Source organism: Coregonus lavaretus, assembly GCF_964263955.1.
Source record: "Coregonus lavaretus genome assembly, chromosome: 1".
Taxonomy (NCBI): Eukaryota; Metazoa; Chordata; class Actinopteri; order Salmoniformes; family Salmonidae; genus Coregonus; species Coregonus lavaretus.
Window position 1 is genome coordinate 94,662,796 of NC_139988.1, and position 17,621 is coordinate 94,680,416.

Genomic DNA, 17,621 nt, shown 5'->3' on the forward strand with positions numbered 1-17,621 from the left:
TGTGTGCAATAATAGTGTTTAACATGACTTTAATATTTGCATGAAAATCGGTTGCCAATTGGATGGAAACCTAGCTATTGAGTGTAATTCAATATTAGGAGTTGAGAAAGTTCACGTCATTAGAAATAAGATATTCTCCTCTTTTCTACTGAAGGTATGCTAGCGATATATTTTTTTTCTCCACTTTTTTAAAGATGTTTTATTTTTTACAAGATTTTCTCGGACCTCCTGCAGTACCTGGCCGCGGACCCCCAGTTGAATACCCCTGGTTTTGAGGATTGGATTCACATTCACACAGACCCCTTCCAATTAGTATTGATTGATCCTTCTCTCTGCTCCTTTCTACGGGTTGTGCTGGTCCTGCCCAATGAATGTCAATAAGGGGATTCGATTAAACTTCCCCGGGTTGAACCGAACTATGGCCCATCACATGAGCGACCGGGTGAAATCAGTGAGGGTGGCGCGCCCTGCTCATATCGAACGGTAATCTGTCAACAATGCAGCATGGGGCATTGTTCAGAAACATACATCTCTTTTCAATAAAATATATGTTCGAATTTTCAAAGTAGTTTTCATTGGAAAGGCAGATAAAGCATTTGTATCAAAATCAATCACTTTTGCATGTAAAAACACAGCATACTAATCATACTCCAAGTGCTTAATCTATGTCACTTTTGTTTTGAGCCGATTTGACCGTCGGCCAGAACGGCGTAGCTGGCTCACACCGGGAGGTAGCCCGGTTCCAAATCGAATGCAATCAACGCTAACCCGGTTCCCCCGGGGCATTAACCCAATCCCCTCACCGAGTCCTGCCACTTCAATCTGCGGCTCCCATGTGTACGGATGTGAGGAGAAGCAATGTAGTGAACGGTGTAAACAGAACATTTAATCAGAAATGATCAAACACGTTTTCCTAACAGGACCTCCGGGTAACTATAAAACAAACTTCTTGAAACGCATGGCACGGTTTAGTTGTTCAGAAACGCTGTGAAGTTGTGACTGCTGCTAGCTAACTAGCTACGCTAGTTTCAGAAATGATGCCACACAATACAATGTAGCTAACAGCAGTAGTTCAGCTAATAGCTAAAACAATTTGTAAACTGAAGCTTGAGTCTCCTGATTTATTTTGAAAGTAGCAGGTCGACTCTGACCGTGCACATTTTCGAAAGTTAGCGAGCTACAATGTTATCTGACGCCTCGGTCACACCGACAGTGTTTTTGCATTTTGGTTCACCAGCGGTACATTCATATCCACTTGAGCGCTGCGTTTCCTTCCAGCATGGTGTTGGAGAGGCGGTTGCGTTTCCTTCCAGCATGGTGTTGGAGAGGCGGTTGCGTTTCCTTCCAGCATGGTGTTGGAGAGGCGGTTGCGTTTCCTTCCAGCATGGTGTTGGAGAGGCGGTTGCGTTTCCTTCCAGCATGGTGTTGGAGAGGCGGTTGCGTTTCCTTCCAGCATGGTGTTGGAGAGGCGGTTGCGTTTCCTTCCAGCATGGTGTTGGAGAGGCGGTTGCGTTTCCTTCCAGCATGGTGTTGGAGAGGCGGCTGCGTTTCCTTCCAGCATGGTGTTGGAGAGGCGGTTGCGTTTCCTTCCAGCATGGTGTTGGAGAGGCGGTTGCGTTTCCTTCCAGCATGGTGTTGGAGAGGCGGTTGCGTTTCCTTCCAGCATGGTGTTGGAGAGGCGGTTGCGTTTCCTTCCAGCATGGTGTTGGAGAGGTGGCTGCGTTTCCTTCCAGCATGGTGTTGGAGAGGCGGCTGCGTTTCCTTCCAGCATGGTGTTGGAGAGGCGGTTGCGTTTCCTTCCAGCATGGTGTTGGAGAGGCGGCTGCGTTTCCTTCCAGCATGGTGTTGGAGAGGCGGTTGCGTTTCCTTCCAGCATGGTGTTGGAGAGGTGGCTGCGTTTCCTTCCAGCATGGTGTTGGAGAGGCGGCTGCGTTTCCTTCCAGCATGGTGTTGGAGAGGCGGTTGCGTTTCCTTCCAGCATGGTGTTGGAGAGGCGGTTGCGTTTCCTTCCAGCATGGTGTTGGATAGGCGGTTGCGTTGCGGTCTGTGGTGCAGAGGTTGGATTTATCGAACGTATGCGTGAAACTGTATGTATAGACGGTTTGACAGAAATGGTAGCAGAAGGTGAATGATATACTTTGTTGCACACATATCCAGATGCTATGTCTAGTATACGCTAGTACACACTAGCTCGAGTACTACATTAGCTAGCTAGTACACACTAGCTCTAGTACTACATTAGCTAGCTAGTACACACTAGCTCTAGTACTACATTAGCTAGCTAGTACACACTAGCTCTAGTACTACATTAGCTAGCTAGTACACACTAGCTCAAGTACTACATTAGCTAGCTAGTACACACTAGCTCTAGTACTACATTAGCTAGCTAGTACACACTAGCTCGAGTACTACATTAGCTAGCTAGTACACACTAGCTCTAGTACTACATTAGCTAGCTAGTACACACTAGCTCTAGTACTACATTAGCTAGCTAGTACACACTAGCTCTAGTACTACATTAGCTAGCTAGTACACACTAGCTCGAGTACTACATTAGCTAGCTAGTACACACTAGCTCGAGTACTACATTAGCTAGCTAGTACACACTAGCTCGAGTACTACATTAGCTAGCTAGTACACACTAGCTCTAGTACTACATTAGCTAGCTAGTACACACTAGCTCTAGTACTACATTAGCTAGCTAGTACACACTAGCTCTAGTACTACATTAGCTAGCTAGTACACCCTAGCTCTAGTACTACATTAGCTAGCTAGTACACCCTAGCTCTAGTACTACATTAGCTAGCTAGTACACACTAGCTCTAGTACTACATTAGCTAGCTAGCACACACTAGCTCTAGTAATACATTAGCTAGCTAGTACACACTAGCTCTAGTACTACATTAGCTAGCTAGCACACACTAGCTCTAGTAATACATTAGCTAGCTAGCACACACTAGCTCTAGTACTACATTAGCTAGCTAGCACACACTAGCTCTAGTACTACATTAGCTAGCTAGTACACACTAGCTCTAGTACTACATTAGCTAGCTAGCACACACTAGCTCTAGTACCACGCTAGCTAGTACACACTAGTTCTAGTATACGCTAGTACACGCTAGCTAGTACCTCGCATCTAATTATAAATGTAATTTCACCACCCGTGCTGTTTTTGTGTGGTAACACACCATCCTCTATGGCACTATTCGTGTCTCATCTCATATGCCTCACAGCGTCTGTGGCGTGAGAAGGTATCTGCTGGAGCCAGACCCTATTGGAGATAACAGAGAGGAAGAGGCGAGGCAAGAGGTTTGGCTCCACCAAAAATAAGCCCACGAATTGAGGAATGTTTGTGTGGAGGTTGATGAGTGTGAAATTTGGTCAACAAAAAGTTGAATTGCTAATTTGATACGTGAGGCTTATTAGATCTAATATACGTTTTGTAGTGGTTCACTTGTTACGAATGCACTGCTATAAGTGGACGCACGTGGCATTTCGACAACTAAAAAAAATATAATATAACCTTATCAAAGTTGTGCCTATTGCATAGAAATTGGTAGGGGACTCATCATGGATATAACCGGTTTTAGCATGGCCATTGAGTGCGTCCACCATTTGAAAGTAGTCCGCTGGATGGGGATTCCTAGGAATTGGGTCCTCATGCTGTCACAGACGCTATACTGCCATAGATACAAAGATGAGTCCTCTATCTATCTCAATGGCCTGTTCATGTGTGTATCTGCCCTCTCATTGGCTAGAATGGTCCCACCTGATCTCTCCTCCTCCCGCCTGCCTTCCATCTTTGAGGACATGTATTTCCATTGTTAGAGTGGTCAATCAAGTCTTGTCAATATAATAGACAATCGTTGGATGAACTGAGGAGCTGATTAACAATGGGCTTTGTTGTCCACAGAGCTGAACACCGGGCTGTCAAGCTCACACCTATTCCTGTCTTTTGATTGGTGCATGCATCTCGTTATTTGAATACTTTTTTTTGAATATTCGTTGACATTCGCCTTTATTGTACTCAATGGCGAGCGAGTTGCTAGCCTAATGAATATTCATAGACGTCTCGATTTTCAACAGGGACAACTCTGTGTTTTTTCTCAAAGTTGCCTGGATGTCACGTGCATCACACTTATATCCGTAGCCTACACTCGTAACAACCTCAGCATTACGCAACTTATATTAGATCAAATACGCCTCAAGTATTGAAATGGCTAATAAGTTTCAATTTGGCTAAATTTGGCACTCATTGCCCCCCATACAAAATCCCCTCACTTGCTTAATACTTAATGATCTGCTTAACATGGACATATTTTGGGTGTAGTAAACCCTCTCTCTTCGCCTCTTCCTCTCTGGTGTATCCCGGTTTCCACTGGATAACGGTCAGATTCCAAAGCCTCAAAGTTGGCTACAAAGGTTTGCTTTTTGTTCTTCATTTAAGGTTAGGCATAAGGTTAGCAGTATGGTTAGGCATAAGGTTAGCAGTATGGTTAGGGAGGGTTTTATTCAGAGTTATGACTTTGTGGCTGTGTTAACTAGTGACCACCGTGTGTCCCAGGCAGTTCCTCCGTAAGTGAATGGGTGTGACCTCCGCCAAATAATAACATAACAACTCTGTTCATGAGTCAATACTTTGCATTATGATAAAATGTTACATTTCTGTTGATAGTCATGGTTTGAAGGCCCCAACAAGACAAACGGCTTCATTTTGGATATGCCATGACCCTCTTCTATTGTGAAGGTGTGGGGAAGACCACCCTGGTCCAGAAGGCCTGTGACATCATCGTGTCTTCAGGTGTGTCTGTGGAGGGCTTCTACACCCAGGAGGTCAGGGAGGGGGGGCGCAGGGTCGGTTTCGACGTTGTCACTGTGACCGGACAGCGGGGGCTCTTGTCCAGAGTCAGGTAGGCTTCAGTCAGGTGTCAATATTTTTTACGTAATCAACCAAAATGGTCGACCTATTTCTGTAAGGGCCTGTTTCCCAGACAGATGAAGCCTAGTTTAGGACCAAAAAGCATTTTTAAAATTCTCAATTGTTTACTCTGTAGTCCAGGACTAGGCTTCGTCTGGGAAACTGGCCCCTACATGTTAAGTCATGTGTTTTTCTTTGCTGTCTTTGTTCTGTTCAGAGAGAAGTCTGTAGCTTCACATGGAGGGAAGCAGTACACTGTCGGACAGTATGTAGTGGATGTACCTTCGTTTGAGAACCTGGCTCTACCTCTCTTCAGAAACGTACGTTATTATTGCACTATTTAGCAGAGCAGTGTTTTTCCTCATATGTCAGGGCTGTGATCCATGTTTTTCCTCATATGTCAGGGCTGTGATCAGTGTTTTTCCTCATATGTCAGGGCTGTGATCAGTGTTTTTCCTCATATGTCAGGGCTGTGATCCATGTTTTTCCTCATGTCAGGGCTGTGATCAGTGTTTTTCCTCATATGTCAGGGCTGTGATCCATGTTTTTCCTCATATGTCAGGGCTGTGATCAGTGTTTTTCCTCATATGTCAGGGCTGTGATCCATGTTTTTCCTCATATGTCAGGGCTGTGATCAGTGTTTTTCCTCATATGTCAGGGCTGTGATCCATGTTTTTCCTCATATGTCAGGGCTGTGATCCATGTTTTTCCTCATATGTCAGGGCTGTGATCAGTGTTTTTCCTCATATGTCAGGGCTGTGATCCATGTTTTTCCTCATATGTCAGGGCTGTGATCCATGTTTTTCCTCATATGTCAGGGCTGTGATCAGTGTTTTTCCTCATGTCAGGGCTGTGATATTCTCACTTGATGGCAATTCCAGCATTACGTTTTTACTGTTCATGGAGCTGCCTGGCTGTCAGGTTCTGATTGATAACCTATCAATGAGCCTGGTGTTCCTGCAGCCTTGCACAGTTGCACACATGCGTGGCTGGGCTGCTCACCTACACTACATGACCAGAAGTATGTGGACACCTGCTCGTCAAACATCTCATTCCAAAATCATGGGCATTAATATGGCGTTGGTCCCCCCTTTGCTGCTATAACAGCCTCCACTCTTCTGGGAAGGCTTTCCACTAGATGTTGGAACATTGCTGTGGGGACTTGCTTCCGTTCAGCCACAAGAGCATTAGTGAGGTGTGGGGCACTGATGTTGGGTGATTAGGCCTGGCTCGCAGTCGGGGTTCACTGGAACTAAGGGGCCTAGCCCGAACCATGAAAAACAGCCCCAGACCATTATCCCTCCTCCACCAAACTTTACAGTTGACACTATGCATTGGGGCAGGTAGCGTTCTCCTGGCATCCGCCAAACTCAGATTAGTCCCTTGGACTGCCAGATGGTGAAGTGTGACTCATCACTCCAGAGAACTTCCACTGCTCCAGAGTCCAATGGTGGCGAGCTTTACACCACTCCAGCCGACGCTTGGCATTGCGCATGGTGATCTTAGGCTTGTATGTGGCTGCTCGGCCATGGAAACCCATTTCATGAAGCTCCCGACAGTTATTGTGCTGACGTTGCTTCCAGAGGCAGTTTGGAACTCGGTAGTGAGGGTTGCAACCGAGGACAGACGATTTTTACACGCTACGCATTTCAGCACTTGGTGGTCGCGTTTTGTGAGCTTGGCCTACCACTTCGCGGCTGAGCCGTTGTTGCTCCTAGATGCTTCCACTTCACAATAACAGCACTTACAGTTGACCGGGGCAGCTCTAGCAGGGCAGACATTGGACGAACTGACTTGTTGGAAAGGTGGCATCCTATGATGGTGCCACGTTGAAAGTCACTGAGCTCTTCAGTACGGGCCATTCTACTGCCAATGTTTGTCTATGGACATTGCATGGCTGTGTGCTCGATTTTATACACCTGTCAGCAACGGGTGTGGCTGAAATAGCCGAATCCACTAATTTGAAGGGGTGTCCACATACTTTTATGTATGTGTGTGTATATAGTGTATACCATGGTCTAAGCCGTAGTAGTAGTAGTAGTAGTAGTAGTAGTAGTAGTAGTAGTAGTAGTAGTAGTAGTAGTAGTAGTAGTAGTAGTAGTAGTAGTAGCAGTAGCAGTAGCAGTAGTAGTAGTAGCAGTAGTAGCAGTAGTGGTAGTGGTGGTAGTAGTAGTAGTAGTAGTGGTAGTAGTGATAGTAGAACTGCAGCAGTATATCAACCATTCAGTCTGTTTTTTGTTTTGAGTGATGTTGTCTCTAACCTCTCCATCTCTATGTTTAGCTTGAGTCTTCATGCAGTAGCAACCGTCAGCTGTTTATCATAGATGAGGTTGGTAAAATGGAGCTGTTCAGCCAGCCATTCATCAGGTCTGTCAGACGGACCCTGGACTCTCCAGTCTTCTCAGTGCTGGGGACTATACCCCTCCCTTCAGGAAAACCACTGGGTTTAGTGGAGGAGATACGGACCAGGACGGACGTCACAGTCTTCACTGTGAGTACATGCGTGCTCGCACACACACAAATAATCTCTTTCTATCTATCTAATCTTACCTCCCTCATTGTAGGGACGTCAAATGTTCAACCTACTGCACAGACTGGGTCAGTTGTTCTTGGGAGCAGTTTTACCCTCACCATGGTTACAGTAGGAGTAAATAGAACCAGGTTTCCATTCAACCTTTAGATCATTATCCAGAGCCACTTACAGTAGTGAGTGTGGATATTTTCATATTGGTCCCCCGTGGGAATCGAACCCACAACCCTGGCTTTGCAAGCGCCATGCTCTACCAACTGAGTGACACGGGACGGTATGTGAGTTGAGTACATATCTGATAACATATGTCACGACAGGCCTGATGCAAACAGCAAATTTGACGGTCAAATGTTGACAAAACAAAGTATGTTAGACAAGGTGGGATCTTTTTGTGTCTGTAAAATTTAATTATGCAAGAAATGTGGAAATGCTTTAATGTGCAGATATTGATGTAATACACATCATATCAAAGTAAAGTTGGAGTCAGGCGACGACGTCCTCCCACTACGACTCCTCGGGATAGCAGTTTATTAGGCTACAGATGAGCTTCACAGGGTGGTGAAAGTGCACGGTGATGAGCTTGGTGCTCCTTTCCAATAAATATTGAGGGTCTTATTCTGGTGACATGATAATCGATGCTTTGACAAAATAAAAAAGAATCTCACTCGTGTCCATAATAATCTCATCATGTAGGATATACAGTCTCTCTAGCCAACAGCGGGCAGAGAGCGCACGTGCCAATAACGGAGTGGGCACACTCGCTATATAACGCCAGTTGGCAATGTGATGGAAACCCATTGAACTTGTATTGTTTATTCGGTACGTGGGAATTTAACCACCGACGGCATTTCATGTGTTCTACATCATCACGCTCAGCCTTTTATCTGCATCATGTCAATTTGATGGAAACTTCTCTGGTGGGAAAAGTTGCATATTGTTTTTAATGTGGATTTTAGAATGTTTGCATGACAATTCTGTCGCCAATTGGAACCTAGCTAGTGTGCTACATTTACTATCATATATTCATCTTGAATTACTTTGACATATTTAATTATGTTTAGAGATGTTTAGAGTGGGCGGTATCCAGATTTTCTTACTGTTATACCGTTTCTGTACCATACCGGGGTATACGATATTACCGAATGTGCACACAAGGGGGTGCTATTTAAACATTTTTATTATAATAATTATGCATAAAACAATTTAGGCAACAGGGAATCTTGGCGGATGCCATTATCCTTTTACCGTATAACATGGTGGATACCGTTATTCTTTTACCATATAGCATGGTGGATACCGTTATCCTTTTACCGTATAGCATGGTGGATACCGTTATCCTTTTACCATATAGCAATGTGGGGATTAAACAGGAAATCATGCATGACTAAACCAGATCTAACACTGTTACTATCACTAACATTGTTCCTGATGGATGGAACCAGATCTAACACTGTTACTATCACTAACATTGTTCCTGATGGATGGAACCAGATCTAACACTGTTACTATCACTAACATTGTTCCTGATGGATGGAACCAGATCTATATTAGTGATATTTGCAGCATTAGATCTGGTTCCATCCATCAGGAACACTGTGCTCTTCCTGCCATGATTTTGTATGTTTTCCCACTGACAAAGACATGATCAGTCTATAATTTTAATGGTAGGTTTATTTGAACAGTGAGAGACAGAATAACAAAAAAATAATCCAGAAAAACGCATGTCAAAATTTTATAAATTGATTTGCATTTTAATGGGGGAAATAAGTATTTGACCCCTCTGCAAAACATGACTTAGTACTTGGTGGCAAAACCCTTGTTGGCAATCACAGAGGTCAGGGATTTTGTCCCACTCCTCTTTGCAGATCTTCTCCAAGTCATTAAGGTTTCAAGGCTGACGTTTGGCAACTCGAACCTTCAGCTCCCTCCACAGATTTTCTATGGGATTAAGGTCTGGAGACTGGCTAGGCCACTCCAGGACCTTAATGTGCTTCTTCTTGAGCCCATCCTTTGTTGCCTTGGCCGTGTGTTTTGGGTCATTGTCATGCTGGAATACCCATCCACGACCCATTTTCAATGCCCTGGCTGAGGGAAGGAGGTTCTCACCCAAAATTTGACGGTACATGGCCCCGTCCATCGTCCCTTTGATACGGTGAAGTTGTCCTGTCCCCTTAGCAGAATAACACCCCCAAAGCATAATGTTTCCACCTCCATGTTTGACGGTGGGGATGGTGTTCTTGGGGTCATAGGCAGCATTCCTCCTCCTCCAAACACGGCGAGTTGAGTTGATGGCAAAGAGCTCCATTTTGGTCTCATCTGACCACAACACTTTCACCCAGTTCTCCTCTGAATCATTCAGATGTTCATTGGCAAACTTCAGACGGCCCTGAATATGTGCTTTCTTGAGCAGGGGGACCTTGCGGGCGCTGCAGGATTTCAGTCCTTCACAGCATAGTGTGTTACCAATTGTTTTCTTGGTGACTATGGTCCCAGCTGCCTTGAGATCATTGACAAGATCCTCCCGTGTAGTTCTGGGCTGATTCCTCACCGTTCTCATGATCATTGCAACTCCACGAGGTGAGATCTTGCATGGAGCCCCAGGCCGAGGGAGATTGACAGTTATTTTGTGTTTCTTCCATTTGCGAATAATCGCACCAACTGTTGTCACCTTCTCACCAAGCTGCTTGGTGATGGTCTTGTAGCCCATTCCAGCCTTGTGTAGGTCTACAATCTTGTCCCTGACATCCTTGGAGAGCTCTTTGGTCTTGGCCACGGTGGAGAGTTTGGGATCTGATTGATTGATTGCTTCTGTGGACAGGTGTCTTTTATATAAAGGTAACAAACTGAGATTAGGAGCACTCCCTTTAAGAGTGTGCTCCTAATCTCAGCTCGTTACCTGTATAAAAGACACCTGGGAGCCAGAAATCTTTCTGATTGAGAGGGGGTCAAATACTTATTTCCCTCATTAAAATGCAAATCAATTTATAACATTTTTGACATGCGTTTTTCTGGATTTTGTTGTTGTTATTCTGTCTCTCACTGTTCAAATAAACCTACCATTTAAAATTATAGACTGATAATTTCTTTGTCAGAGGGCAAATGTACAAAATCAGCAGGGGATCAAATACTTTTTTCCCTCACTGTATCTCTTAAAGATCTTTGGTCTGTGTGTTTCTCCCCATCTCTCTCTCTCCCCATTTCCCCCTCTCTCTCTCGCTCTGGCTCTCGCTCAGGTCACCAAGGAGAACAGAGATGTTATATTACAAGAGGTTGTGTCAGCGCTACAGGACTGTTTAAGGAAAGTGCCTAAGTAGGTGGAAGTTATCAAAGATCAGTGGAACAACATGGAGGGTCTTAAAACACAGCAGCACTCTGAACTAGACCCACCCCTGATGAACTAGACCGACCCCTGATGAAACTAGACCGACCCCTGATGAAACTAGACCCACCCCTGATGAAACTAGACCGACCCCTGATGAAACTAGACCGACCCCTGATGAAACTAGACCGACCCCTGATGAAACTAGACCGACCCCTGATGAAACTAGACCCACCCCTGATGAACTAGACCGACCCCTGATGAAACTAGACCGACCCCTGATGAAACTAGACCGACCCCTGATGAAACTAGACCGACCCCTGATGAAACTAGACCGACCCCTGATGAAACTAGACCGACCCCTGATGAAACTAGACCCACCCCTGATGAAACTAGACCCACCCCTGATGAAACTAGACCGACCCCTGATGAACTAGACCCACCCCTGATGAACTAGACCCACCCTGATGGGTGGAGGTTATGGATCTTGTAAAGCTTCAAGATGATCCTAAAGCAGTTGAAGTTTATCCTGATGCTCGTCTTTGGTACTCTCATGTTATATGTGAATGTACATATGTACTGTTAATGTATGTATGCTTAATGTAACTCTCCATATGATACAGCACGTACCTGAAGCTGAAAGGGGTTGGGTTGGTTTCAGCAGGGGGTATAGTGCAGTGTGTCATAAGCATACATTTAGAACACCAATTAAGTGGTGGATTGCATCATACATAATGATCGAGACAGAGGACTGTGGGGACGGCTGTTCCAGGATTAAACTCTTTTATAGCTGGTGCCAAATCGCTCCCTTCCACTTGGTACTAACCCAAACTGCATGAACCCTTATCACATTAAGTAGGTTTAGCGTCCTGTGAATTCACCTTGTCAAACTGAGAAACTAGGGAGGGTTCATGCAGTTTGAAATGGATCCGTATTTAACTGGAAAACAACTCCTATCCTGATGGTTTATACATGATCAACATAAAGAAACAATCACTTGAACAATAAACTTCTCTGGATTGATTTAACAGATTGCCTCCTAATCAATGTTTCTTTCTATATATTTCTTATTGAATTAATTTGAAACTGTGCAAGACTACTTCTATCATAACTGTTTTGGGACTGTTTGCAGTGAGTTGATTTGATAAAACGTTGATTTATTTTGTTTTTGGTTTTATTCTCTGTTTATGCCTTTAACTGTAGTAGTGTGTATATATCTTGATCTTTAACTGTTTAAATAAAATCAAAATCAAATCACATTTTATTGGTCACATACACATATTTAGCAGATGTTATTGTGGGTGTAGCAAAATGCTTGTGTTCCTAGCTCCAACAGTGCAGTAGTATCTAACAATTCACAACAATACACACATTTAATAGTAAAAGAATGTAATTAAAACATTTATAAATATTAGATTGAGCAATGTTGGAGTGGCATTGACTAAAATACAGTAGAATATAATACAGTATATACATATGAGATGAGTAAAGCAGTATGTAAACATTATTAAAGTGACTAGATTTCATGTCTATGTATATAGGGCAGCTGCCTCTAAGGTGCAGGGTTGAGTAACCGGGTGGTAGCCGGCTAGTGATGGCTATTTAACAGTCTGATGGCCTTGAGATGTAACCAGGTGGTAGCCGGCTAGTGATGGCTATTTAACAGTCTGATGGCCTTGAGATGTAACCGGGTGGTAGCTGGCTAGTGATGGCTATTTAACAGTCTGATGGCCTTGAGATGTAACCAGGTGGTAGCCGGCTAGTGATGGCTATTTAACAGTCTGATGGCCTTGAGATGTAACCAGGTGGTAGCCGGCTAGTGATGGCTATTTAACAGTCTGATGGCCTTGAGATAGAAGCTGTTTTTCAGTCTCTCGGTCCCAGCTTTGATGCACCTGTACTGACCTTGCCTTCTGGATGATAACGGGGTGAACAGGCCGTGGCTCGGGTGGTTGATGTCCTTGATGATCTTTTTGGCCTTCCTGTGACATCGGGTGCTGTAGGTGTCCTGGAGGGTGGGTAGTTTGCCCCCGGTAATGCGTTCGGTAGACCGCACCACCCTCTGGAGAGCCCTGTGGTTGTGGGCGGTGCAGTTGCCGTACCAGGTGGTGATCCAGCCCGACAGGATGCTCTCAATTGTGCATCTGTAAAAGTTTGTGAGGGTCTTAGGGACCAAGCAAATTTCTTCAGCCTCCTGAGGTTGAAGAGGCTCTGTTGCGCCTTCTTCACCACATTGTCTGCGTGAGTGGACCATTTCAGTTTGTCGGTGATGTGTATGCCGAGGAACTTGAAGCTTTCCACCTTCTCCACTGCTGTCCCGTCGATGTGGATAGAGGCGTGCTCCCCCTGCTGTTTCCTGAAGTCCACGATCAGCTCCTTCATTTTGTTGACGTTGAGTGAGAGGTTATTTTCCTGGCCCCACACTCCCAGAGCCCTCACCTTCTCCCTTTAGGCTGTCTCGTCATTGTTGGTAATCATTGTTGAGGATCAGTGAAGTGGAGGTGTTGTTTCCTAAATTCACCACCTGTGGGCGGCCCGTCAGGAAGTCCAGGACCCAGTTGCACAGGGCGGGGTTCAGACCCAGGGCCGCGAGCTTAATGGTGAGCTTAGAGGGTAGTGAAGGCTGAGCTATAGTCAATAAACAGCAGTCTTACATGGGTATTCATCTTGTCCTGATGGGATAGGGCAGTGCAATGGCGATTGCATCGTCTGTGGATCTATTGGGGTGGTAAGCAAATTGAAGTGTGTCAGGTAAGGTAGAGGTGATATGATCCTTGACTAGTCTCTCAAAGCACTTCATGATGACAGAGGTGAGTGCTACGGGGCGATAGTCATTTAGTTCAGTTACCTTTGCTTTCTTGGGTACAGGAACAATGGTGGACATCTTGAAGAAAGTGGGGACAGCAGACTGTGATAGGGAGAGATTGAAAATGTCAGTTAACACTCCAGCTAGATGCTCTGAGGACGTGGCTAGGGATGCTGTCTGGGCCGGCAGCCTTGCGAGGGTTAACAGGCTGAAATGTCTTACGTCGGCCACGGAGAACGAGAGCCCACACTCCTTGGGAGCAGGCCGCTTTGTTATCCTCATTGTGGGCGAAGAAGGTGTTCAGCTTGCCCAGTAGCAAGACATTGGTGTCCGCAACGTGTCTGGTTTACCCTTTGTAATCCCTGATTGTCTGGAGGCCCTGCCACAAACGTCTTGTGTCTGAGCCGCTGAATTGCGACTCCACTTTGTCTCTGTACTGATGTTTTGCCTGTTTGATTGACCTACGGAGGGAATAACTACACTGTTTGTCTTCGACCATATTCCCATATTCCCAGTCACCTTGCCATGACTAAATGTGGTGGTTCGCGCTTTCAGTTTTTGGTTTGGGTATGTTTTAATAGTCACCGTGGGAACAACATCCCCTATACACTTCCTGATGAACTGTCACCGTGTCTGTATATACGCCAATGTTATTCTCAGAGGCTGCCCGGAACATATCCCAGTCCGCGTGATCAAAACAATCTTGAAGCATGGATTCCGATTGGTCAGACCAGCGTTGAATAGACCTTAGCACGGGTACTTCCTGTTTTGAGTTTCTGCCTATAGGAAGGGAGGAGCAAAATGGAGTCGTGATCTGATTTGCCGAAAGGAGGGTGGGGGAGGGCCTTGTAGGCATCCCGGAAGGGCGAGTAGCAGTGGTCGAGTGTTTTCCCAGAGCAAGTACTACAGTCAATGTGGTGTTAGAACTTCGGTAGCATTTTCCTCAAATGTTCTTTCTTAAAAGCCCCAGCTACAGTAAACAGCCTCAGGATATGTGGTTTTCCAGTTTGCATAAAGTCCAGTGTAGTATACACGGCTGGGACTATAACCAAAGAGAATTCTCTCGGGACTTAATACGGTCGGCATTTGATTGTGGGGTATTCTAGGTCGAGTGAACAAAAGGATTTGAGTTTCTGTACATTATCACAATCCCACCATGAGTAATTAATCATGAAACATACACCACCGCCTTTCTTCTTCCCGGAGAGTTCTTTATTCCTGTCTGCACGATGTACTGAGAACCCAGCTGGCTGGGACAGAGTGCCATGATTCCGTGAAACAGAGGATGTTACAGTCCCTGATGTCTCTCTGGAAGGAGATCTTCACCCTGAGCTCATCTACTTTATTGTCCAGGGACTGAACATTAGCGAGTAATATACTCTGAAGCGGTGGATGCTGTGCACGACTCCTGAGTCAGACTAGAAGTCCACTCCGAATACCTCTTCTCCCTGGCGGCATCTTGGAGCAGCCTCTGGGATAAGTTCAATTGCCCTGGTAGGTACGAGCAATCCAATTCGGGGAAGTTGTATTCCTGGTCGTAATGCTGGTGAGTTACTCTGATATCCAATTACAGCCTAGTAGTAGTGTGTGTGTGTGTGTGTGTGTGTGTGTGTGGGTGTACAGTTAATTCAGAAAGTATTCAGACCCCTTGACTTTTTCCACATTTTGTTACGTTCCAGCCTTATTCTAAAATTGATTAAATAAATACAAATCCTCAGCAGTCTACACACTACTCCATAATGACAAAGTGAAAACAGGTTTTTAGACATGTTTGCAAAAATTATAATAAAAAAATATATACTTTATTTAAATAGGTATTCGAAATTGAGCTCAGGTGCATCCTGTTTCCATTGATCATCCTTGAGATGTTTCTACAACTTGATTGAAGTCCACCTGTGGTACATTCAATTGATTGGACATGATTTGGAAAGGCACACACCTGTCTATATAAGGTCCCACAGTTGACAGTGCATGTCAGAGCAAAAACCAAGCCATGAGGTCGAAGGAATAGTCCATAGAGCTCCGAGACAGGATTGTGTTGAGGCACAGATCTGAGGAAGGGTACTAAAAGATTTATGCAGCATTGAAGGTCCCCAAGAACACAGTGGCCTCCATCATTCTTAAATGGAAGAAGTTTGGAACCACCAAGACTCTTCCTAAAGCTGGCCGCCCGGCCAAACTGAACAATCGGGGGAGAAGGGCCTTGGTCAGGGAGATGACCAAGAACCCGATGGTCTGTCTGACAGAGCTCTAGAGTTCCTCTGTGGAGATGGGAGAACCTTCCAGAATGACAACCATCTCTGCAGCACTCCACCAATCAGGCCTTTATGGTAGAGTGGCCAGACGGAAGCCGCTCCTCAGTAAAAGGCACATGACAGCCCACTTGGAGTTTGCCAAAAGGCACCTAAAGACTCTCAGACAATGAGAAACAAGATTCTCTGGTCTGATGAACCAAGATTGAACTCTTAGCCTGAATGCCAAGCATCACGTCTGGAGGAAACCTGGCACCATCCCTACGGTGAAGCATGATGGTGGCAGCATCATGCTGTGGGGATGTTTTTCTGCGGCAGGGACTGGGAGACTAGTCAGGATCGAGGCAAAGATGAACGGAGCAAAGTACAGAGAGATCCTTGATGAAAACCTGCTCCAGAGTGCTCAGGACCTGACTGGGGCGAAGGTTCACCTTCCAACAGGACAACGACCTGAAGCACACAGCCAAGACAACGCAGGAGTGGCTTCGGGACATGTCTCTGAATGTCCTTGAGTGGCCCAGCCAGAGCCCGGACTTGAACCCGATCTAATATCTCTGGAGAGACCTGAAAATAGCTGTGTAGCGATGTTCCCCATCCAACCTGACAGAGCTTGAGATGATCTGCAGAGAAGAATGGGAGAAACTCCCCAAATACAGGTGTGCCAAGCTTGTAGTGTCATACCCAAGAAGACGTCAGGCTTTCCGAATGCACTGTAGGTGTGTATATGTATGATGTATAGACATTATGGACAGTATCGGGATAGAATATGTAGTATATCGGTCGGTAGAATACATAGAATATAATATATGTACAGCAATAGTTGAATAGGATAGGACTTGACTAGAATACAGTATATACATATGAAATGGGTCAAACAGTATGTAAACATTACTAAATTGACCAGTATTCCATTATTAAAGTGGCAGTAGCCTCTAAGGTGCAGGAATGAGTTCCGGGTGGTAGCCGGTTAGTGCCAGTGACTAAGTTCAGGGCAGGGTACTGGGTAGAGGCCGGCTAGTGACAGTGACTAAGTTCAGGGCAGGGTACTGGGTGGTAGCTGGCTAGTGACAGTGACTAAGTTCAGGGCAGGGTACTGGGTGGTAGCCGGCTAGTGACAGTGACTAAGTTCAGGGCAGGGTACTGGGTAGAGGCCGGCTAGTGACAGTGACTAAGTTCAGGGCAGGGTACTGGGTGGAGGCCGGCTAGTGACAGTGACTAAGTTCAGGGCAGGGTACTGGGCGGAGGCCGGCTAGTGACAGTGACTAAGTTCAGGGCAGGGTACCGGGTAGAGGCCGGCTAGTGACAGTGACTAAGTTCAGGGCAGGGTACTGGGCGGAGGCCGGCTAATGATGGCTATTTAAAAATCTGATGGCCTTGAGATAGAAGCTGTTTTTCAGTCTCTCTGACCCAGCTTTGATGAACCTGTACTGACTGCGCCTTCTGGATGGTAGCTGGGTGAACAGGCAGTGGTTCAGGTGGCTGAGGGTGATGTAGATGTTCTGGAGGGCGTGCAGTGTGCCCCCAGTAATGCGTTGGGCAAACCACACCACCTTATGTAGAGCCCTGCGGTGTCAGACGGTGCAGTTGCCGTACCAGGCGGTGATATAGCCGGACAAGATGGTCTTCGGGTCTTAGGGGTCAAGACGAATTATAAATGATCATCAATTTCATTCAACCGCTGAAAACCCTCCCACTTGCTGGCCAACATATTTTTCTCGTGGAGTTTTAATTCGATAGAGTTTTTAGTACATGTATCTTAAGCCATCCCTTTAAATATAGTGTACCTTTTTTAGTTT

At 45.5% G+C, this 17,621-nt stretch overlaps 1 protein-coding gene across 2 annotated transcripts; it reads left to right on the top strand.

Moving 5' to 3' along the window:
* Positions 1-814: 814 nt before the first annotated feature.
* On the top strand, positions 815-12,027 carry LOC311149644 (cancer-related nucleoside-triphosphatase homolog). Of its 2 annotated transcripts, none has more exons than XM_084186839.1 (5): positions 815-929; positions 4,676-4,910; positions 5,136-5,238; positions 7,200-7,409; positions 10,682-12,027. In XM_084186839.1, exons 2-5 carry the CDS (start codon positions 4,726-4,728, stop codon positions 10,760-10,762), a joined length of 579 nt encoding a protein of 192 aa, XP_084042965.1. In that variant the 5' UTR covers positions 815-929; positions 4,676-4,725; the 3' UTR covers positions 10,763-12,027. The 2 variants fall into 2 exon arrangements, with proteins under 2 accessions (XP_084042965.1, XP_084042964.1); XM_084186838.1 differs by having other exon boundaries at positions 816-929; positions 4,748-4,910.
* Positions 12,028-17,621: the final 5,594 nt, after the last annotated feature.